The sequence below is a fragment of the Chenopodium album genome, chromosome 4 (assembly GCF_948465745.1).
Source record: "Chenopodium album chromosome 4, dcCheAlbu1.1, whole genome shotgun sequence".
In the NCBI taxonomy this organism is placed as follows: Eukaryota; Viridiplantae; Streptophyta; class Magnoliopsida; order Caryophyllales; family Amaranthaceae; genus Chenopodium; species Chenopodium album.
Genome location: NC_137837.1, coordinates 37,579,569 through 37,603,618, shown reverse-complemented (window position 1 = coordinate 37,603,618; position 24,050 = coordinate 37,579,569). Strand labels below are relative to the sequence as shown.

At 36.5% G+C, this 24,050-nt stretch overlaps 1 protein-coding gene across 2 annotated transcripts; it reads right to left on the bottom strand.

Annotated features, from left to right (window-relative positions):
* Window positions 1–2,836: 2,836 nt before the first annotated feature.
* On the bottom strand, window positions 2,837–19,595 carry LOC145629090 (putative phospholipid-transporting ATPase 8). 2 transcript variants are annotated; one of them, XM_081681584.1, is made up of 12 exons: window positions 19,434–19,595; window positions 18,948–19,053; window positions 10,620–11,965; window positions 9,730–9,840; window positions 9,352–9,628; window positions 9,061–9,149; window positions 8,828–8,936; window positions 8,524–8,754; window positions 8,293–8,418; window positions 3,947–4,045; window positions 3,649–3,840; window positions 2,837–3,567 (listed from the first exon to the last, which is right to left on the bottom strand). In XM_081681584.1, exons 2-12 carry the CDS (start codon window positions 18,987–18,989, stop codon window positions 3,034–3,036), a joined length of 3,156 nt encoding a protein of 1,051 aa, XP_081537710.1. In that variant the 5' UTR covers window positions 18,990–19,053; window positions 19,434–19,595; the 3' UTR covers window positions 2,837–3,033. The 2 variants fall into 2 exon arrangements, with proteins under 2 accessions (XP_081537710.1, XP_081537709.1); XM_081681583.1 differs by having other exon boundaries at window positions 18,948–19,595.
* Window positions 19,596–24,050: the final 4,455 nt, after the last annotated feature.

Sequence of the window (24,050 nt, the reverse complement as noted above, 5' to 3'; positions counted from 1 at the left end):
GGTTTCAGTAGCAGGGAAAATTGATTCCCTGTTATTAAAATTTTTCCAGTCCCACTCGGGAAGTCAGGGTATGCATTGGGTTGGTAAAGGGGAGATGCATCTTCCCCGGGGTATGGGTGGATTGGGAATTCGTTGTATCTCAACTTTAAATAAATCTCTTCTTATGAAGCAAATTTAGAGAATTTTTAACAACCCTCAACTGCTCATATCCAAAGTCTTTACTACTCGTGCTCAATTCTTATCCCGTACTCCTTCTCCTACTCGACGCTATTTGGCTCGGAGCTCTTTCGACCTTCGAGGTGTACTTCAAGCATGACCTACTCTCCAAAGGGTGTAGCTAGAAAGTTGGTAATGTCAACTCCATACTTGCAGGACAAGCTAATATGGGCAATGGTACTATTCTTGAATTCTAAAAAGGGATCCTCCTATATACGACAAAGCATTGGTTGGTAAATTACTATATTCATCCCTAAACTTTATCCTAGGATGTTGATAAGGTAAAGCAGTGTTTCCGACCCTCGGATGCTTCTACAATTCTTTCTATGGAAGCTCCTGATGTAAATGAAGCTGACTTCCATTTTTGGGCGCGCTCTGTTTCGGGGAATTATTCGATCAAAACGGGTTATACACTACTCATACAACAGGCTTATCGCTTCTCCTTAACTGGAAAACCCTTTGGTCCCTTCATTTACAACCAAAGTGGAAACTATTCTTATGGAAGTGACTCCATAACGGTTTAGCACTTAAAAGTGAGCTTCAACACTGAGGGGTCCCAAATTAGGAAGTGACTTGTGCAGTACACATATCGAGGATTTTAACCATCTGTTTAGGGGTTCCAAAATTGCAAGGGCACCACAGAGGGGTGAAAGTTTGGACATCCACTCACAAGCACATGGACACCTTTCTCTCTCAGATTGGATCCACGATTATATCCTACTTTTAATTAGTCAAGATGAAATTTTGAGTTCCAACATCAGCATTTTCGTTGGTACTCTTTGGGGTCTTTGGTTATTTAGGAATAACAGGGTGTTCAATCCTGATACGCCTATTACGCAACTTTTAGAGTTGCACATCTTTAACATCCTACAATCCCACACTATCTTTATGGATGCGGATGATGCTGTGCAAGCTTCCCCCTCTTCTTCTATTCATAGGGGGTTCTCCCCCACTAGGACTTCATGTAGCTCATTTGGGGATATCTCGTACAGGATCTAACTTGTTTCAGATTCATATTTATGGAGCATGGTACACAGACACAAGACACGCAGGAGTGGGATGGTGCCTTGATAATGTAGATTCTCTCGATGAAAGGATTATTGGAGGGAGTAGTTTCGGGCTTTGCACTTCACCTCTCTATTCGGAAGCCTTAGCTTGTTTGTATGCTTTACAATAGGCATCAAATCATCACATCTAGTCGCCTATAATATTTAAGGATTCTTACAATGTTGTCACTCTTTTGTGAGGCGATGGTCGGGGGGATATATCCTACTTATGGCTGGTACAACAAATACAACATCTTGGATCCACCTTTCAAACTATGATATTTAAAAGACAGACATACATCATGTTCATAGGGCTCACCAAATTGCAGGAGAGGCTACCGTCCTTATTTGCTTTAGTAGTAATATGTATTAGGTTTATTTTTCCTTTTATCCTTTATCAAATATATATATATATATATATATATATATATATATATATATATATATATATATATATATATATATATATATATATATATATATATATATATATAGCTGAAGATTAAAAGATAAAAAAAAATATTATTTTTGTATGCAATAAGTAGGATAGTTCTTTAAAAAACATGCAATAAGTAGGAAAATTCTTCATTATAATAGGAACATTTTGAAATTTCTTAATGAAAAATACTAAAAGAATAAAATAAGCAAATGAAATAATAATAATTATTGTAAAGATAAGATACTTATAAAAGATTTGCAATAATATTATGACAGTAATATCATACTAAAATTTTCAAAGAAGTTTTTGCAAAAAGGGAACAAAGGAGTGGTTTGGAGGGAAAATAACAGCACCAGGAATTGACACGTGTCATTTCTATTGTCTGTGTATTATGTTAAAGTGAAAGATAACTCAATTATTAGTAAAAAAAAAAAAACAAGAAAGACAACTCAATTAGAGAGGTCTAAAGGAAACTGCTCATTTTGAATTGAGTTGGTGCTTCTACGTACCTTGGACTTGAACTGCTAATTTTATCTTGGACAAAATCATCAATTGTGTTAGTGATATGGTTTAAGGTAAAATCTCTATTTTAATAAGCAATTTTACTTTGAACCAATACTAGATGAAGCTCGTGCGATGCACTGTTTGTTTGAATTTTTTAAAATAATTGTTTATATATATATATATATTTATGTGCTAAAATTTGGTATGTATTTAGATAAAATCCTAATATCAAAAGATAATATTTTATAATTAATTAATTTAAACTAGAAAATCTCATTCGTCAATTTTACTTACGTGTCATTTAAATTATTTCATTCTAAAAGAAATTAAATAATTTTGTATTTAATTGGCTACCACTAAAATTTATTATTACCTACATGGCGCGCTAAAAAAAATTAAATCCTACATGGCTTTCTAAAAACTCGGGAAAAAACTCCCCTTTATATATATATATATATATATATATATATATATATATATATATATATATATATATATATATATATATATTAGATTTTTTTAAAAGGGGCATAGTTAGGTAAATGACATCTTCAAGCATATTCTGTGAAAGTAATTTAGGGTTATTTATAGAGCTTGTAAAAGAAACAAAACAAGGGCCAGATCTCTAATATAGGCAATGGGTTTGCAACCCTAATTAGCTTCACCTGAAGTCCTGAACCATGACAGAATAAAATCTTAGCATCCAAATTGAGGCCTTCAAGGCTCCAAGTCATGGTATATATAAAAAAATAAAAAATAAAAATGTATGTATTCGAAATAAAATACTAACTACATACGTCAATCAGGTTACATCCTTTGATCCTAATGTTATGTTCCGTTACTTACATCACCCCCTGTACCTCTATTCCGATCAAGCTGAACAACATCATGTGGCATCGGCCAAAACCGCAATTGGATAGCTCTAAAGGCGAAATAAGGGAGAAGAGTGGAGAAGACAACGAAAACAATAATTATCCAATATAAAGGACTGGGAGCGCAGACCTCTACTAAAATCAGATGAGCCGATTTTGAAAAGGTAGGAGGAAGGGTACCATATATGAGCAGGAAAATGTACCACAAGGCTATACTGCCCCATATGACGAAATGCTGTATCCAAGTAAAGTAGTTGATGGACAGTGCCATTTGACAATTGACAGTCCAGACTACACAACTGTACATTGTAGCTGCCAACACTGAAAAATCAACCACACGGCCATCACTCCGAAATGCATGGTGCTTCAGAGAACTAGTGGTCAAAAAGAAGATAATCATTGAGCTACAGAGACCATTGAACATCCACCCAAGTATACGTGGCCAACTGTAAAGGATGTTCTCAATTCCCTCAGCATATAAGTCAGGATTCTGCAAAAGTCAATTGGAAAGTTAGGGTAATGGGAAACTCCAATTTATGTTGCTTATTGAAGGATGTTTAATTTTTACTACCTTTAAGCAAAGCCGTGCTGAAACATCTTGATCAAATACACCAAGTGCAATCACCGGAAGTGAAGTGAAAAAGACATTATAGGTCGACAAGTACCAATCATTATACGCAGGTTGAGCAGAGAAAGAAGAATGTGTTTCGAACCAAAAAAGAGTTAGCCCAAATGTAATGTTCTTATAGAAGAAGTAACATATCTGCATTCCAAAAAAAAAAAAAAAAAAAAAAATTAGTCTATAAACACCTATAGAGGATATCCACAAAATAACCATTTTAGTTATTTTAGGCTTGATGGGTCAATACCATCGTTGATATACGCCTGTAACACCAGTGACCATGCAGAAGCAATAAGCGCTCAAGAAAACGAAATTGAGCAATGTTGACATCACTTGACATAGCGGCCTGCACAAATCATTGAGTGAATCATAATTTAGGTAATGTAGTTCTGCATTTCTATAATAATAGCAATGTAGCAAATGCAGAAAAAATTTAAAAATTAAAAAAGAAAGGAAAATATAATAAACTGGGAATTGTATTAGTTAGATTTCAAGAGGTAAGAGGAGATCAAACTCTTCTTTACTCGAAAAAAATAAAAATAATGCACGTAGATGAGGTAACGAGCGAGCTTCCATGAGCCCCTTGGGCTTCTTCTGGTTAAATCACAAGAAACCAATGTGGTGGCATTCTGGCTCTGAAATGACTATTGAGATGGTACTTTTAAAAAATAGGATGGTTTCTAACAGCTTGAGATTGCACCCAAATATGGTATATGATTGAAGGAAATACAATGATTTATTGAAGCAATGATGAAAACGAGTATAAAAGCTTCATCGCTTGGGAGATTGGTTGTTTTGAAGAACCATACCTTTTTTTTCATTAAGGTTAGGCCACTTGGAAATGAAGTTTGGCTTCAAGAGCTTTTCAATGATAGATCATGCCCAAATGACAAATGGAAGAGATTTACATGCTTTAAAATAATTTGTAAGGGCTGTCCAAGAATTGACCGAACTGCTAGGGTCAAGCAACCTCCTGCAACATTTGTTTTCCAGCTTCTCCATTACTGGTGACCAACTTAATAGGTAAACTGACCCAGTCAGATAACTTATGCTGATGGCATGCAATGTAGAGTTTCTTCACTTTTACTATAATTAATCTTAGCTCTTAACATATACTCCCTCCGTTTTAAATATTTGCTCCATTTCTCTTGGACACGCATGCCGATGCTAATCTTTGATCACTAATATCTTTAATAATCAATAAGTATAAATTCTAACAATTGAAAATTAATAATCTACTCATTGAGATGATTCCAACAATTACCCACAAGATTATATTTTTTCTTATGTATAAATCACAAACATTAGTCAAAGTAGGATAAATGAATAGTGCAAAAAATAGAAATGGAGTAAGTATTTAAAAACGGAGGGAGTATCTTGTATGTCTAAATTAGAAGTTAACTAGGGTATCTTTATGTTATGTAGCCACACCAATAATACGGATCGATTGTCCTGTAGGATACAGAGTATGATGCAAAAAGGCTTGTTAGCTTTAGAGCCGTGTTTTTCTTCCTTGCCTTTGGGTGCTTTGAACCTTTGGATTCTTAGTGGATTAATGATGATTTCATAAGTTCTTGGTGGATTAAGAATGATTAATACGCTTGGGAGTTTGACGAAAGATTAATCCTTTGTGGATTAATAATGATTTGATTGTGTTAATATTTTAAATTTTGATTATTTTTCTTAGTAAAAGTTTTGTTTGCTTCAAAATCTGAATTAATTGTCCGTAAAGATGAGATCATGAGGAGCATGAAGCGCACTTGCCTGCGTGACCATATCATCTTCCCTAGTATAGAAACACTCGTACTCAGAGAAGGGTGATTTAAACGATGGAAAAACCTATAGGTTCAGACATAAGTGAGACTAGCCTCGTGAACAGAAACTGGCTGGGTGGCACTGCTAGGTGTACAGACTGTACACCCTTAACACACAAGTTGCTAATCTTTCCTCTAGTCTGCTTCATGTGTATAGAAACACAGATTTCTAAAATTCAATTACCTTTTGCTAATAAAAAAGATACTCTCAAGGTCAAGGTCAATCAACAAGGTTCCAAAGCTTGCATTTGTAGGATAAATAAAATAAAATAAAAGATTCCTAAGCTTGGCTCTGATAAATTTCGAAACAATATGAAATGGGCTTGGGCAACCCGAACAAGGAGGAGGAGAATTTGGTCCACAAACTAGGCTTTGGAGCTTCCACACTAAAACCAATTGGCAATAGTAGGAGTAACTCCTCTACCTTATAAAGTGAAACCACCTCTCCTCTTTCTCCAATGTGGGACACTCACAAGTGGGTTACAATGGATTTCAAAAGTCCCCCTCACTTGTGAGTGTCCTTAGAACTTAGAGCACACCAGAAGGTACAATATAATCCTCATTGGGAATGAACATCCAATGGAAGGCCCTTAACCAGGGGTTTGACAAATACCCAGTTTTTGAACGGCCCAACAAACCTAGGCTCTGATACCATGTTAAATTTCGAAACAATATGAAATAGGCCTGGGCAACCCGAACAAGGAGGAGGAGAATTTGGTCCACAAACTAGGCTTTGGAGTTTCCACACTAAAACCAATTGGCAATAGTAGGAGTAACTTCTCTACCTTATAAAGTGAAACCACCTCTCCTCTTTCTCCAATGTGGGACACTCACAAGTGGGTTACAATGGGTTTCAAAAGTCCCCCTCACTTGTGAGTGTCCTTAGAACTTAGAGCACACCAGAAGGTACAATATAATCCTCATTGGGAATGAACATCCAATGGAGGCCCCTTAACCAGTGGCTTGACAAATACCCAGTTTTTGAACGGCCCAACAAACCTAGGCTCTGATACCATGTTAAATTTCGAAACAATATGAAATGGGCCTGGGCAACCCGAACAAGGAGGAGAAGAATTTGGTCCACAGACTAGGCTTTGGAGCTTCCACACTAAAACCAATTGGCAATAGTAGGAGTAACTTCTCTACCTTATAAAGTGAAACCACCTTTCCTCTTTCTCCAATGTGGGACACTCACAAGTGGGTTACAATGGGTTTCAACAGGCTCATTTAAGATTTGAATTAACAAGGGGTTAAAGTGTAATTGCTCCATTCACCAACACAAAGGTTTTCATAAGACATAAGCTTCACTCACCAATTATCAAGAAGAAAACGCAAACAAATAAACAAACAAATATAAATAAATAAAATGCAAGATTAATTTTCGCATGCTACCAAACAAAACTTGAGATACAAGTCAAATAAATTCATTTAAATGAAAAAAAATTCAGAATCAGATGAAATATAACATTTGGTTCACTTAACCAATCAAAGCCTATTCACAAATGAAAAGTAATAAACTCTTCCAAGGCATAAGCATGTAGATATCCCAACCCATTATATCATGTACTTATACATAAATAATAAAAAATGAGCAACCCCCTTATACACTCCACTATATATCAATGCATTAACATTATTAAGATTGCAAATAATTTATCTCCAAGAAAGATGGAAAGGGAAGGGAAAGAAAGGGAGGGGGAGGTGAACTCCATTTTCCCTCCAAATCTCTCCAATTTTGGAGGGATTATGCTTATTAAAGAGAGAGGGAAAATGGATCCCTCCCTTCCCTCGATTCTTTATTAAAAAAAGAGAGTTTGTCTTCCTCCCTTTCCTTCCCTTCTTTTCCTTCCATTTTCTTCTATCCAAAAAAGTGTTAATTATGTTGCTGACCAAGATAACAAAAGTACCACATATTTAACGATGTAATTAGAATTGATTCTCCTTTATATTTTAGAGACACATGACATGCATCCACCACAAATTCCTAAAGAAACTAAGAGTTTATTTGGTAGGACCTTTTAGAATGGGTTGGAAGGAATTATAATGCATTCTATCCATTTTAATGTTTGGCTATGCATTTTAGGTACGGAATCTAAGAGGTTTCTAATTCTATCCCATCCCGCTAGAATCTCATACCCACATATTGAAATGAAAAATCATTCTAACATATAAACCAGTCAACTTCAAATTAGTATCCCTAATATGAGATTTCGAACCAATCCATCCAAACTCAACGAATCAAACGGCCCCTAGGTAGCAGCATGACCTGCATCAATTTCTAATTATCGCTGCTGGTTTTTTCACTAGTTCTGGTCTTCTAGAAAAACAAAAGGCTATAGAGCCATCCCACGAAAAAGATGCATCTACTACTCGTTGATAAATAGCTGCATTAATGTACACCCAAAACTTCAGTCCTTCATAGCCACTTTTCAATCTAAAAGCAGTCTTCTCTCTTGGGATCTAGCATATTTAGTTACTGTCCATACATTGTAAACTATTTTAATGCCAACAACCATGAAAACAAAGACACCAGATGCTACATTTTAGACGCATATCTCCCACCTATACTTCTAAAGGGAAGAGAAAAATATGTGTCCATGAACCCATATGATAATGTATAGATCCAAACGCAGATTCTCCCGTATCACTGTTCCCATCAAAGTGTTGTTTCAGATTAATGATTGACCTCCCTATAAGCTAACAACGGACATCTACAGGGGATGTAAATACATCATTTCTCCAGGCTTATTATCAATAAGTATTAGCAGGAAATCGTTACCTGCATTCCTTCCACACCACTGATACCAACTCCAATATTAGCCTCTTGAATCATGCCAACATCATTTGCCCCATCACCGATTGCCAATGTTGTTTTACCAGTTTGTATTTTGACCAATCTTGTCACCTGTGTATTTTCTACATCTTTATCAGATTATTTGGGTCAATAGCTCTTGCAATATTTGCAACTGACTGTAAAGAGAAATTAAGTTTCTTCAAGAAAGAATCTTACAAGAGCTTTCTGTTTGGGTGAAGAACGACAGCATATAACTGAATCACAGCCAGTTGCAACATCTAGAAAAGATATTTCTAGATTTTTGTCTAGAGCGTAAGCTAGAGATTTCCCATCAATTATCAATCCAAATTCAGTGCGAGTGTCTTTTGCATCTCTATTTTGTGACTTGGCAATCCTAATTTGAGACTTGGCATCACCCAATTGCTTCCTTACACTATCCAGGGAAGCCTGTAATGAGTAAAAATTATAAGCAACTAACAAGAAAAAGTTATAATAAATTTTATACACTATACCAATTGACCTTTGCAATGGCTTCCTTGTCACCACGTCTTTCCAATGAAATTATTTCCGGTGAATCCAGCGAGATCACAATTTGCTTCATACCTTGCCTTAATAGGCTACATGCATAACTGCAATGGTTTGATTTTGAAGCATAAATATGCTACACACATAATTAGACTCATCGAATAGTCTTTTAAAACATATCATTAGAAAACACGTAAGAAAATTTGTTAGAATACAATGTCACCATACCCAATATTAATTGCTGTTTCCATCTTATCACCGGTTAGGACCCATATACTGATGCCTGCCTGGGCAAGTTTCTCAATGCATTCAGGCACCTGTTGCACAAGTAAAAAAAGAGGTCAATAGTTTTTCAACAAAGGAGAAATTATACTTCAAATCTTAGCTCTCCTTCACTGGAATTATAGCAGTAGGCATTACAATAGTTTTATAATAAAATTGAAAAAAAAAAGGCTGATTGGCGATGCCAGCTAAAAACATCAAGAAGAGGGGAATCTACAGAATGGTTGGATCATATACCCCCTTTTGCAGTTTATCCTCAAGAGCTGTAGCGCCAAGTAGAATCAACTGCTTTTCAATCTTATCAGCAGCTGCGTCAACCAATACATCTCGGTCAGCACTTACAGAAGTTTTGGCATTCTGAAACTCCTCCTCCCACTTTGCAAACTCTTCTTCATTAAGCTCGCGATATGCAACTACCAAGGTTCTTAAACCTGCCTCAGCATATTTCTTGATATGAGCCTTAACCTCTGCTTCAAATTGCCGCCCTTCTTCAGATAGTCTCTCAAACATTACACTACAAATGCAGACAATTAAATAAAAAAGAAACCTCTAGAATAAAACTTATATACTCATAATAAACCAGAAAGAAAAAAGAAAAATAAGTTCTGTCCCAACCTGTCTGCCCCTTTGCACAGAAGGAGAAGCGTTTTTTCTTTATTTCGGACGATTACAGACATTCTTTTGCGTGAGCTACTGAATTCTAGAACATGAAGAAGTTCATACACCCTGGAAATAGAAAAAGTCCTTAAGAATCAAGACAAATAGCTTATCTTCCTTCACAGAATCTGAAAACAACTTGAATTTTTAACTACAAAAAAATTCATTTCACAGAACAGAACAAGTACTGTAAGCAAGACCAATATTAATATATAGGACGAGTGTATTCTGAGCTGGAATCCATTGATCAAAATAGATTATCACCCCCAAGCTGAATTGGCCTTAAAAATAAATTCAACAAAGCAATGTAATAGTCAAACCTAGTGTTCTGCATTCCTTATTAGCAAAGGAAGAACTTAGGATCCATAATATAATTTTGTTTACTGAACCAAAAAATATAAACAAAGGATAAATATTTCTATTTTTGTTACAATCACTATTTCCACATAAAACATGCTGCATATATTTAATGGTTATTATAATAGGTTGATATTGTGAAAATATATTTCATGATGAGTTTCACTAGACCTCAATGACTGTATTTTTCCTTCATGTATAAATCACAATGTGGTTAAAGAGGAATGTGTGAATAGTGTCATAATTGCAAACCTTGCAATGTTAAAAAACAGAGCAAGTATTCTAACTTCTTAACTCTAAGATTCAGTGAATCAAGTATATGTATGGTGAGCAATTATAATAATCTGATTCACCATATTGCTTCAAAGCTGATAGTCCATGGTTCACATATTTTGACTTAACAAGAATGACCTCATTCTCCATATATTTGTACGTAAACAGTGTAACTCAGGAAAGTATTTGGATGCCAACCAAGGAATATAGAAGCTCACCTATCTATCATTTGTCCAGTCTCATGGTCCAACTCATGCAAAAATATGCTCGTCTGTGTCCTTCTGAAAAACTCAAAACCAAGTTCCTTTGCAGATATGACAAGCGCTGCTTCGTCAGGTGACTCAGCCTCATAGGAAATTTGACCTGTTTCCTCATGGACATCAGGAATGGCTGTATGGCAGATTGCCAACACTCTGAAAAATTTCTGTATCATATGTGAATGAGGTTCTTTGACCCACCTTCCATTCATGAGGCGTTCATCATTAATATTAAAAGCTTTGGCTGGCTTATCAGAGGTATTGTGGTCACTTCCTGCACCCAGTGCCCCAGGGGGAATTAGTTTCCCTTGTCTCTTGGCTAGAGCAGCCTCTACTTCAGTCATCCCTTGTCCGTATGATATACCAGCTATGGAACATTTGACAAATTCCATAGAGTTGCATGTTAATGTACCAGTCTTATCAGATAATATAGTATGTACTTGACCAAGCTCTTCATTCAAATTTGAAGTACGTGCATGAGCAGGCCTATCAGTTTCCTCACAATACATATGCTGATCCTGATTTATGAAAATACACTGTAGGACCTTGACAATCTCAATAGATATGTACAATGAGATGGGAACCAAGTAGCCATAGAGCATGAGGTCAGTTAGCAAATGTAGAAAGGCAGCTAAAGCTGCTCTTTTCGGGTCAAAGAGGACAGTAACCTTATCTGGTCGAAGATACCACCTTCTCAACTTTCCATCATATATATCCTTTTTAGTTGTAATACCAAAGAAAACAGACCCAGTAAAAGATATCACAATAACAAAACTGAAAAGAATATAGATGACTTTATCCAATCGTTTTTCAATCCCACTTCTCTTTGATGGTGGATTGATAGCATTCTGCATTACTTTTGTGTCATGTCCAGTGAAAACCACCACACCATAAATATGATCAGTATTCCGGAGTTTAGAGTCTCTCAGAAGAAGTTGTTGCAGAGAAAGAGGATACTGCTTTCCATTATAGTACAAGGTTCCAACAAAAGAGTACAGATTTTCATTGGGATCTTCACACTTGGTTAGTGCCTTAAATTGACACAAGGAGCTTTCATCTTGCAAGCAGGATGTGACTTCCAAAGCATGCTTCAACTTCAGATTTGTTTCTCCATCAAGATTTGAGGTCTCTACATAGCAGATCCCATCCTCATAATTTGAAGAGAGGAAGAGCAAATCAGCTGGAAAATGTTCATCCTTATACACTTTAACAACATCACCAACCCTAAGTTCTTTCCACTTAGATTCAACAAAGATTTGATTGCTACCATCAAATAACTCAACCTGCCGATTATTCGCCTCTATGTCCTGGAAAAATTGAAATAATTTAAATTGATTAACCGGACAAGATTAATATAAAGGGAAAAAGTATGAAACATCGAAAGAGCTTTAATGATTTATATGTAGTATTGATCACAGATTTCACTTGCATGATATTTCCTCATTACACTCATTTTAGAAAAATAATATCTTGGAGAAAAAGACAAAATAAATTTAAATTAAAAAAATAGTATAAAAGATCTAAATGAGCCAAGGCAAGCACTAAACAATAAGAAGATGATAATATCAAATTTTCGCAACAAATTCACATTCATGCATTTTCTTTGAGTATTGAATATTTGGAAAAATTGTAAAGAATAATCCCACCTTTAACACATCTTCTCAAAACAATACCACCTTTGTGTATTCCATAAATAGTCCCACCTTAACACCTCCATATTCTTAAAAAAAGCCTTTTTACCTTCAACCTATTTTACAAGTTATTTTTTTTTTTTAATCTTTTTTTTGCACCTCACCCCCAACATCCAACCACCATGACCACCCATCACCACTGAACTAACTACCTTCCCACCATCGCCACCAAAATGACCAACTGAGATGCAACCCTAGCCCCCCCTCGTCACCTGAGCCACGCCTTTGCCAAATCCCACAACTCTCCTAAACATCAAGCTCAGAGATTTGAATTGGAAACCTCGGTCCCACCCATCACCATTGAATTCGTTTCGGTCAATCTCCAAGGTCAAGCTCCGAGGTTTCCTCTTTGTTGTCTTTCCATGGATCGTTGCTCTGTTTTCCAAGCATTTCAACGACGGAATTTGACAATTTTTTATGATTCCCTCCAATTTCAATTTTAAGGGAAGGGGCTGCCATGTCCAATCCCCACCCCAAATCCCCTCTTAACCTCCAAATTGAAACAGAAACCTCGTTTAGGTGTGGTGTCTGGGCCCGACAGCAAAGGGAATCAGACCTTTGTCCGGCCTAAAACTTGATCAACGGTGCCGGCTGCGCGACGGAGTTTCTCGGCGGAGTGGAAGGGGGAACGGAAAGGGGGAATCGGTGGAGAGGATGTGGAAGAGGGAAAGAAAGGGAATCAAGGAGGGTGGATGGGTCCGGCTTGTCGGCGAGCAGTTGGGTCCGGCGAGGGAGGGGCTCCGGCAGCGTAAGGAAGAAGGAGCTAAGGATTTTTTTTTTTTTGTTTATTTCTTTGTTTTTTTAAAAAAAAAAAAACAAAAACCAATTAACAGACGACACGTGGAAAAAGACCTTCTAAACAGGTTACCAATTTCACTACCACGTAAAAGACCATTTTGAGAATATGTGGTACAAAGGTGGGATTATTCCTTGAATACGCAAAGGTGGGATTATTTCTGGAATACGCAAAGGTGGGATTATTTTGAGAAGATGTGCCAAAGGTGGGATTATTCTTTTCAATTTATCCCATTCTAATTTACATTTACACAACAATTAAGCTTCAACAAAAATTTAACAATCTCTGTGTCAGGAGAGATGCATTTGATAAAATAAACCTCCTAAAATATAATTTAACATTACAAATTTCACAACACATAATAACTAGTAGAAATGAAAACTAAATCTAAGAGGATCACGTTATTCACGTCTTATGAAATCTTACTCCACGTCTGTAATGGAATCGTATAATGCTTATTTGAAAAATTACATCCTCTAGCAACACTCTCCTTTATATCCTTGATCTAGCTAAAAAAATATTGTGCTTGACAAATATACATTACACTCAAACATCTTTTCATACTTGAAAGAAAAGCTCAGAATTCCCTCAAAGGTTGCATGAGATATGCCCACAGCCCTATGTATAAAAAGGCTCAAGGCGCAATCAGGCGATGAAGGTCCTGCTGCGCCTAGGCTTGCCTTTGGAAACTTTGGTGTGCCTCTTTGAAAAGGCCCACTATAAAACATTCAATAACACTTCTTATGTGCGCCTCTTTGAATGTGACTTGCCTAGAGAAAGAAAGGCACTCTACCCTAATCACCAAGCACCTCAGCACAAGGCGTGCCTTCCTACAGCCTCATCCTTTTACAACTGACCACAATAGCAATATCTACTTTTCAATTTTTTATTACATCTACCCAAGCCATGATGATGTCCAACTAATGAAGACCTTAAGATATTATACTATAAAAGAATGTAACCAAAAATTGCACAAGACAACCCATGGCATTGAATTAAAAGATCAACCAACTTTGTAGCCTAAGTAATTGTAAGGAACTAAATCAAATCTACATAGATGAAGTTGAATAAAAGGGAACTTGGGTTTTAGAACCAAAACTAAAATATGTACCAAGAAGAAAAAAAGACACCAAATTATCTCATGTGTGTAGAATGTAGACACCATACAATCCAAATAAACAATTTGTACATGACCTTGAATGAAATATAAAGTTACACCCGAAAGATGAGGTTAGGGCAGAGGGCCAGGGAGACCATTTAGGTAAGATCTTTGTGAAATGAGAGCAACTAATAAGACCATACAATCAGTTTATGTAGAATTGTTCCTATCAAAATTTGTAGAATGTAGACACCATACAATCCAAATTAATAATTTATACGATCAGTTTATGCAGAATTGTTACTATCGTTGGTTTAATATGGCACATAGACTGATATTTTGGTGTAAATGTGTATGTACACTGCTCACCTTAGCCCATTAGAAAGGTTATTAATACCTATAAGGCCATTGGAAGATCATGAAGATAGAGACCTTTTCCAATATGAAAAATGTAAACTAAGGATGGTGGTATTCCTATTGGCATCACATATGTTTGACAAACTTCAAACTTATTTTACCAATAGTATTTTCAAGGGAAAAAAAAAAAAAGAAGGCATTCCAAATAAGGCAGACAATAACTGTCATCATTGACACAGATATGTAAGCTGCTAATCTGAATGTGTGAAGCACTCAAGTATGCTGATGGTGATTCTATATTCTGAATCTCAGAAATGTATGTTTTACCATAGCTGCATTCTCAATTGCAATATTTTTAATGTACCTTTTGGCAATCCTAGGTTTGACACAGATTTCTTTCCTAAACAATCTTATTATGTCAGTATCCAATACTGATACACAAGTAAATACAGCCCATGGTAGAGTTAGCAGAGATAGCTCTACAACATGAAAGCCAGTGATTGGTTTTCTTAATTTACAACAGGTCCTAGGATCCAAGTAAGATATATTTGGGGGTGTTTGGTATAAACATTGTAAATGAAACGGAAAGGATTCAAATAAGGAAGGGAAAGGGTAATGATAAACGTTACCTTTAATATATGTTTGGTAACCTAAAGGAATGGAAACAATTTGAGGAGATTGTGATTGAGTAAGGAAACGTATTTTGTTTCCACTAGTTTGTCAAGGGTAACAAATAGGGGGATTTTGTTACCCTCCAGAAACGGTATTTGTTACTTTTAACCCATACCAAACAACTAGAAATGGAAACACTTAATTGAATCCGATTCCTACATCTAAAATTGCTATACCAAACGCCCCCTTAGTGACTTTTGAAGTTCCGAGTGAAGTTTCATTTCATGGATTTGACCAGTTTGTTCAAATTAATTTAATTTAATTGAATTGGATACTGCACTTTTTCTCCTCTTTATCACTCAAGGATTTTCAGCTTGCAACTACAATTAAGCAACCTAATTGTAGACACTATGCCAACAACATATACGCTCAACTTAGACCTCACAGTTAAGAAATTCTTACACACTAAAGCCGTATGAAGAGAATGTAGAACACTAAAATGATCATTTTTTATAGTTTGGTAGTCACTAGACACATATTAGTAATTTGAAATTTAAATATACTCTCTTAGGTTGTCATGATACAAAGAGGCAGAAGAGAAGGAGGAAATTTCACCCCTTGATCCAAAGTTCACAATCACTTCCACCCTTCTCATTTATAAAACAAACTTTTCAAGACCAAATCAAGAAAATCGAAGCCCAGATTCAAGAATTTGTGTTAAAGAACAGGATAAATATTTTCTTCATTAAGTTGGTGGTGGGTCTCAAGAAACTATTCATGCAATGCCACGAAATAGTCATATTAATTTAATTTAACCAACTGATTATCAACTGGCCTTTGAGGTAGAAGCTTTGCAAATTTTGAGGGAAAACCAGAACCTACTTAACATTTTTATCATAGCTACCTTCCAAGGAATATTTTATAAAAATAATTAGTAATCCACCAAATTTTCACATTACTCTTCATGGAAGAGTATTTTCTGCAGAAAAGATAACGGATATGTAAGGCTCTAGAATCAAGTTGAAATGAATTTGTGAACTGGGGAGCATAAGTTAATCGTCACTCACTCACGTTCTAATTGAGGGCTTTTCCTCATCGATGGTGGTAATAAACCCAAAAGATCGCACCGAAATTGTGAAAGAAAATTCGCAGAAATTTTGAAGCTGGGGAAGAACATAAATCAGAGGGATGTCAGTGAGCTGTAGTGGGGTGGATGTTGCCCGCCTAACATTCTCATCCCCTCACATAACCACTCCCACAAAAGAAAAAAAAAAAAAAAAAAATAGAAGCTTCTTCAGTGGCCTAATAAAATGACATTATTACAAACAGTTATGCCACAAAAAAATCACTTAACATACACAATCATCTAAACTCAGAAATCATACTCCAAAAAATAGAAAAAAAAAGTATTTATAAACCTACAACAAAGATGTCTTCAAAAAACATCATAAGGAATTAATGACTCAACAAATGCATATTCATCCACTAGTACAGTTGTACCTGTTTCAATATCACATTCATCCTCCAATCCTCTAACCAGTTTAGAAATCCCCCCTCTGCTGCCACATCATCCATGGCGGGTATGTTTTTCTTCTCCATCCCACCCCACCCCACCACCCATTGAACCCAGACCCCCGCCGGAATAGGGTGGTCTCCTATTTGACCCACCTGACTAACGCCGACATTGCCTTTTAATGATAAAGCGAATATTTCATTGAATCGCTGCTATTTAGTATTGAAGCCTAATGTAGAGATGTAAGAATTCCTCAGGTTGTTGATTTTAAAAGAAAAAGAGTGAGATGGAAATAATTGAATAATATAATTAAGGAAATTTTTTAAATTACCACCAAAAAATGTAACCATTTTCGAACTAACAACCCATTTAATTTTTTATTTTAAATTATCACCCCTTAAATTAAATAAATGCTCAAATTACCACCCATTTCAAAAATCTGGAAGATTTTCCGTCTGTGGGCCCCACCTAACGCTTACTTTGACTGATTTTTTTCCCAGATTTTTCTCTTTAAAAACGCTCTTCTAAGTTCAATTCACATTTTTCTCTTTGAAATTTGGTAGAATTTGGAGAAGGAAATGTAAATTAAAGTAAAGATAACGTTATTAAAGAGAAAAATCGGGGAAAAAATCAGTCAAAATGAGTGTTAGGTGGGGCCTACAGACGGAAAATCCACCAGATTTTTAATATGGGTGGTAATCTGAGCATTTATTTAATTTAAGGGGTGGTAGTTTAAAATAAATAATTAAACGGGTGGTTAGTTCGAAAATGGTTACATTTTTGGGTGGTAATTTAAAAATTAATCTATAATTAATTTCAGAATGTAAAAAGGACAGTTTTGAAGAAATAGGAGCCTTGTAAGCAGTGACATGCAACACCGTGCCTATATCGGTAATAATTCCATCTCCAGCTTCAGCAATGAATTATATGATTAACTCGATTTTATGCAGTGACATTGGCCCTTCAAGTTAGTTTAGATTAACAAACTAGGATAGCCATTTCAGAAAGAGATACCCGGATACAACATCACTAACCAAACTTCTAACCAAACAACTTATTACGAAACTCCAAACAACAAAAATCCAGCCCAAAATTTCAGAATTCACTACATAACCACAAACCCACAATTTCCATAATTTAAAATGCCGCACTTTAGGAAGCAAATAACAAAAAGTATTACCTTGGTCGTAATTCCAAACCTTAAATCTTTAACCTTATGCAATCTACTTATTGGCAGAGGGACATAAAGAATGGTAGTATAGTGAACAAACCAATGCATTGCCCTGTTCGAAAGAACAAGAAATATATAAAATTGAGCTGAAATTTTATGTACACATCTTGACCGGAGAATTGCCCTCAACACAATTAAGCTGAAGGAACAAGCCAAGAGCAGGACAACCAATACCACGCATTACAGACTTGTTATGCTTTGTACATAGGGCTTAAAGTTCAAATCTACCCAAATTTTGCAATACAAGGGTACAACATGAGCAACACTTTCTAGATATAGCAACCACAAGATTCTAATTTACGTATATTGAGTATTTGGTTGGGTGTAATATATTAGGATTCTAATCTTTCTACTTTACATTCTTCCCATTTTCCTTTGTTTGGTTTGTGAAGGGATGGAAATCAGTTTCCCAAAGATGGAAAATAACTCACTTAAAAAATAAAAATCATATTCCTTCTGTAAAGAAGGGAAAGCCACATATTCCCCTTTCCTCATTACTTCCTCAATTCTCTCCTCCCATCCATCCTAACAACTTTTCTTGTAAGAAATCAAACAAAGAAACTCAAGTTTGTTCCTTTTCCATGGAAAATTATTTGATCTTAAATGTTTTCCATCAACCCAAACCCAGCCTAATTTCAAATCCAAAATTCGTAAATGTAAACAAGGATTTAATCTTAAATATTCTTTGCTCCAAGAAAAATGAATCTCTTGTCTACTTAATCACAAATTCGTAATCTTTCAAAAAAAAAAAAAAAAAAAAAAAAAAAAAAAAAAAAAAAAAAAAAAAAAAATCACAAATTCGTAAATTCAAACCAGGATTCATTCTTATCTCAACACATAAAGTATGTATTCCACAAACATTATAATCCCTACAAAGCTTACAATTCGAGAAAATCAACAATTGCAAAAACTATGAGAACCAACAAAAATCATATGCAAGACTATAAATCCATAAACATCAATTCAAAAGTCAAATTAAAGAGAATGTACCTGCTTTTTTCGCCTCCAATCTTCGACAGCCTCCTTCGCCATAGTAGCTCCAACAACAACAGCCAAAGGGAAAGCAATACTAACAGCAGCATAAGGTGCCAAAGGACTAAAAGATACACAAGCAACAATAAGAAAATACAAATTCGCAACTCGACGAAATTGCTCAAACAATGATTTGGGTATGAAATTAACAGCAGTATATTTAGTAGTAGATACATAATTCCCCCTATAATTTAGCTGAATTGCTTCTGGGTTATCTGGATCATTACAATGCACCACTCTTGCATAACCCCTTTGCCCAATTTGTGAATGTTCTTCATTAAAACTTGGTTTTATACATCCAAATGAATACAATTTGCTAAGTAATACATCCCTTTTTCTGCTCCTGCCTTCCATTTTTGTTACAACCTTCCAAATCGTCAAAAAAGTAATATAATCGAAACCAAAACAAAACAACAATTTCTTTTAGTAGATCAACTAACATACCCACATAATTTTTGAAGCTTCTAACATAGTAGTCGTCTACAGACGACTTCTGTACCACAAAAGGATCTCATAAATTAACCAAAATACAAAACTGTGAAAAAGGGCTATATCTAACAATCAACATTTTGTTTTTGTTTGTTTTTTTAGAATGAAAAGGACCTAAAGTAACGTATGGGTTTTGAACGTTGAATTTGTCTGCTTCAGTAACTAAGCAAAAATCTTTGTAAAAAAAATATAATAAATAATAATACAGGGGTTGTTGTCAAAATAGGGGAATTTAGATTACTTTGGGAAGGAGTTCGGGAATATCCCTTACTTGTGAGCATTTTTTTTTTTTGTCAAAAAGAAAATTTTCGACGACGAGCTTGACCAGCTAACCAGTATGCCGGAGAAACCCAAAGTTGGGGTACCTTCACAATCCAACAAGCTACAAACGAATCGAGCAACTGGCGTAGATCCCAAAGGAGCCACTGCACAAAAATATCATCACGTATGCATTTACCTAGCATAAGGCACATGAAAGCCGATTTAGTGTAGATAAGAACCCGAAGGATACCCCGGTGACGAGCGCTGCGGAAACACCAATAACAAGCTTGCAACTCTGCATGTAAAGGGGAAATGCCCAGAGAGGCACGTGAACCTCAACCCAAAACCTCTAAAGAAACCAGCCTACGGAAAATCCTGTTGGCTTTAGATGAGTCCAACTCGACACGAAAGAAAACCCGAGCCAAGACTACACTCACAATTAATATAATCACAAGACATAATTAACTTAATTAACAAGAATTAAGGAAAGATTAATTACCTTTGACGCGTGCTTCGCTCGTACCCTCGAGCTCTTACATGAGAAAGCCTTTAGTCTTGCACGGGCGAAACCTCCAACGGCATCCACCCGCAACTCGACCTCTACAAGGTCTATTGCTTAGAAGTTAGCTAAGCTCGACCTAATACTTGAGTAATTATATGTGTTTAAAGGTTTTTGGAGATGCCTTTTCTAACACCTTAATCAAGTGAACAATCCAAATGTATGCCATGGTTATTTATAAGGAGTGCTTCCTTATGAATTCCACTCATCTTTCAATGTGGAACTTTTTCACAAAAATTAAAGATCCCACATAGAAAGAATGTTGAATTCAATCCTTAGTTAAATAAACCAAGGAATAACAAAGAAACAAGTGTCACCTGGCTAGGTGAGGACCACTTCCTCACTTGCTCCCCAAGGCAACTCACATGCATTGTGATCTAACCACATGGCACCCAACCTTGAGCCCCATGTTGGGTTCGGTTGGGCCGTCACCTTTTGGCCCGAGTCCGCGGCCCGTTGCTATATGGCATTGCCAACGTGGCATGCCGCTACCTTGGCGCGCCGCCATGTGGCACACGCGCCACCTTGGAGGCTGGCACGTGGCGCGCTGCCACTTGGTGGCTGCCACGTGGCGCTCAATTGGTGGCTGCCACGTGTTCTGCCACATGACGCACATCTATTCGGCGCGCTTCCCTAAACTTTCACGCAACTAGGCATGTGAAAATGCCGCTTGACATGTTTGACTTTCTGATGTTCCCTTGGCGGAGCAATAGCTCCATTGTTGTCACAATAGAGGGTTATTGGACCCTTGATTGAAGGTACAACATCAAGTTCACCAACGAACTTACGAATCCAAATAGCCTCCTTAGCCGCTTCAGCAGCTGCCAAGTATTCGGCTTCAGTTGTAGAATTTGCAATTGTGCTCTACTTAGCACTCTTCCAACTAAACGCTCCTCCATTTAGATAGAATACATATCCAAATTGCAATTTGAAAGCGTCTCTGTGTGTCTCGAAGCTCGCGTCAGTATAACCTTCAACAACTAATTCCTCTGAACCACCATACACCAGGAATTTATCCTTGTTCCTTTTTAGGTACTTTAGGATATTCTTGGTCGCAATCCAATGGGCCTCTCTTGGGTCTGATTGGTAACGGCTCGTAGCACTCAAGGCGTACAATACATCTTTCCTAGTACATATCATGGCATACATGATCGATCTAATAAATGAAGCATATGGAATCTGATTCATCCTTACCCGCGCATCAGGTTTCTGTGGACACTGCTTCTTGCTTAGGGTTATGCCATGTGACATGGGTAGGTGATCTCTCTTGGCCTCCTCCATGCCAAATCGAGCCAGTACCTTATCAATATAATTACTTTGGCTTAATCCAATCATCCTTTTCGATCTATCCCTATAGATCTTGATGCCTAGTATGTACTGAGCCTCTCCCAAGTCTTTCATTAAGAAAAACTTTCCGAGCTAGGCCTTTACAGACTCTAAAAACGGAATGTTGTTTCCAATGATTAATATGTCATCGACATATAAGACTAGGAAGGCGATGTCACTCCCACTGACCTTCTTGTAAACACAAGATTCATCTGGATTCTTGATAAAACCAAACTTAATGATGGCTTCATTGAATTAGAGATTCCAACTCCTACGCGCTTGCTTTAGCCCATAAATGGACTTTTTAATCATACAAAATTTCCCAACATTGTTTTGGTCGACAAAACCTTCAGGTTGTATCATATACACGGTTTCTTTGAAAATATTATTGAGGAAGGCGGTTTTGACGTCCATCTGCCATATTTCATAGTTATAATATGCAGAAATTGCTAGGAGGATCCGAACGGATTTAAGCATTGCGATTAGGGATCGGAAAAGGTTTTATCGTAATCAATACCTTGAAATTGTCTGTAATCTTTTGCTACCAATCTAGCTTTGTAAATGAATACATTTCCATCTTTGTCGGTTTTCAACTTGAAAATCCACTTACATCCGATAGGTATGTAACCTTCGTGTATGTCAACCAAATCCTAGACTTGATTTTCAAACATGGAATCCATTTCAGATCTCATGGCCTCTTGTCATTTAGCAGAGTCGGTGCTTGTCATCGCTTTCTTGTAGGTTGTCGGTTCATCTCCATCCATGATCAGAATGTCCTGATTCTCGGTTAATACTATACCAAGTTATCTATCAGGTTGAAATCTCGGCCTCTGAGACCTACATAGGGTAACGGACTGAGCATTCTCATTGTCGGACACATTTTGATCATTTTGACCTACGTCAACAGATGTTGTTTGAGCACTTTGACTGTCATTCTGATTTTGTTGCTCATCCCCTCGAACTTCGTCAAGTATGATTTTTCTCCCAATTGTCATTTTTGAAAGGTGCTCCTTCTCCAAAAAGACACCATAGCGAGCAACAAAAACTTTGTTCTTCGATTTATTGTAGAAGTAATACCCTTTGGTTTCGTTTGGGTAGCCCACAAAGTAAACCTTGTCAGATTTGGGATGAAGTTTGTCAGAAATCAATTTCTTGACATATGCTTCGCATTCCCATATCTTTAGAAAAGATAACCTAGGAGGTTTCTTTGTCCATAATTCATATGCAGTCTTTTCTACAGCTTTTGATGGTGCACGGTTCAGTGTTAGTGCCGCAGTTAGAAGTGCGTGTCCTCATAAAGAGATAGGAAGATCACTAAGACCCATTGTTGATCGTACCATGTCCAACAAGGTTCGATTTCTCCTCTCGGATACTCCGTTCCATTGAAGAGTTCCCGGAGGTGTCAATTCTAAAAGTATACCTTTTTCTTTCAGATGGTCATCGAATTCTTGGCTCAAGTACTCACCACCTCGATCCGATCGAAGGGCTTTGATTTTCTTGCCAAGCTGATTTTCAACTTCACTCTAAAATTCTTTGAACTTTTCAAATGATTCAGATTTATGTGACATTAGGTAGACATAACCATATCTACTATAGTCGTCTGTGAAGGTGATAAAATATCGATGTCCGTTTCTTGTGGCGGAGCTCATTGGTCCATATACATCGGTGTGTATTAGACCTAATAAGTCTTCTTCCCTTTCTCCCAGCTTGGATAATGGCTATTAAATCATCTTGCCTGATAAACATCCTTCGCAATTCTCAAAGATTCTAAATCAAAATAGTCAAGAACATCTTTTGTAGAAGTTTCTTGATGCATTTAATGTTAATATGGTCAAGACGACAATGCCAAAAGTATGTCTAATTTGACTCCATGGTCTTAGCCTTTTGGTATCATTATGAACAATTTTTGTCTATACACAAATGTGTCATTCCATAAATATTAGCAAGACATAAAACAAAAGTCTTGTGATCAAAGTCAAAATGACGTCCAACGCCAAAAGATCAAAGTATAGTTGATAAAACTAGACAAAAACATGAGATTACAAGATTTCTTTGGATAGATTATCTTCATCTTCCACTTGCGTTCTCATATCCACTTGAAAAGCGCCGCTCACTTTGTTCCTGGAACAGGAGCACATAGTGAGTCAATTTTCCACTATCTAATACCTTGTAAATTGCTTATATTCAATTGTAAAGATGATACCTGAGATTGAGGCTCCTTTTCCTCTTGCCTCATCTTCCAGATACTCGCTACATTCTCTCTTGTAGTGTCCTTGTTTACTACTCCCTCCGTCCCTTAATACAATGCCTTTTTCGAGCATTTATTACTCACATAATAAAGAGAAAGAAGCATTGTCTTAAAGGACGTAGGGAATACAATAGAAGCATCGCATCTTAGCCTTACTCTTGAACTTTTTCCTCTTAGG

Coding starts and splice junctions, on each gene's coding strand:
- LOC145629090 (XM_081681583.1), bottom strand. CDS start 19,343: ATGGAAGGCAGGAGCAGAAAAAGGGATGTATTACTTAGCAAATTGTAT. Junction 9,150..9,351: donor AGGATAAACTGCAAAAGGGG/GTATATGATCCA, acceptor CTTGTGCAACAG/GTGCCTGAATGCATTGAGAA. Junction 8,419..8,523: donor CACCCAAACAGAAAGCTCTT/GTAAGATTCTTT, acceptor GAAAATACACAG/GTGACAAGATTGGTCAAAAT.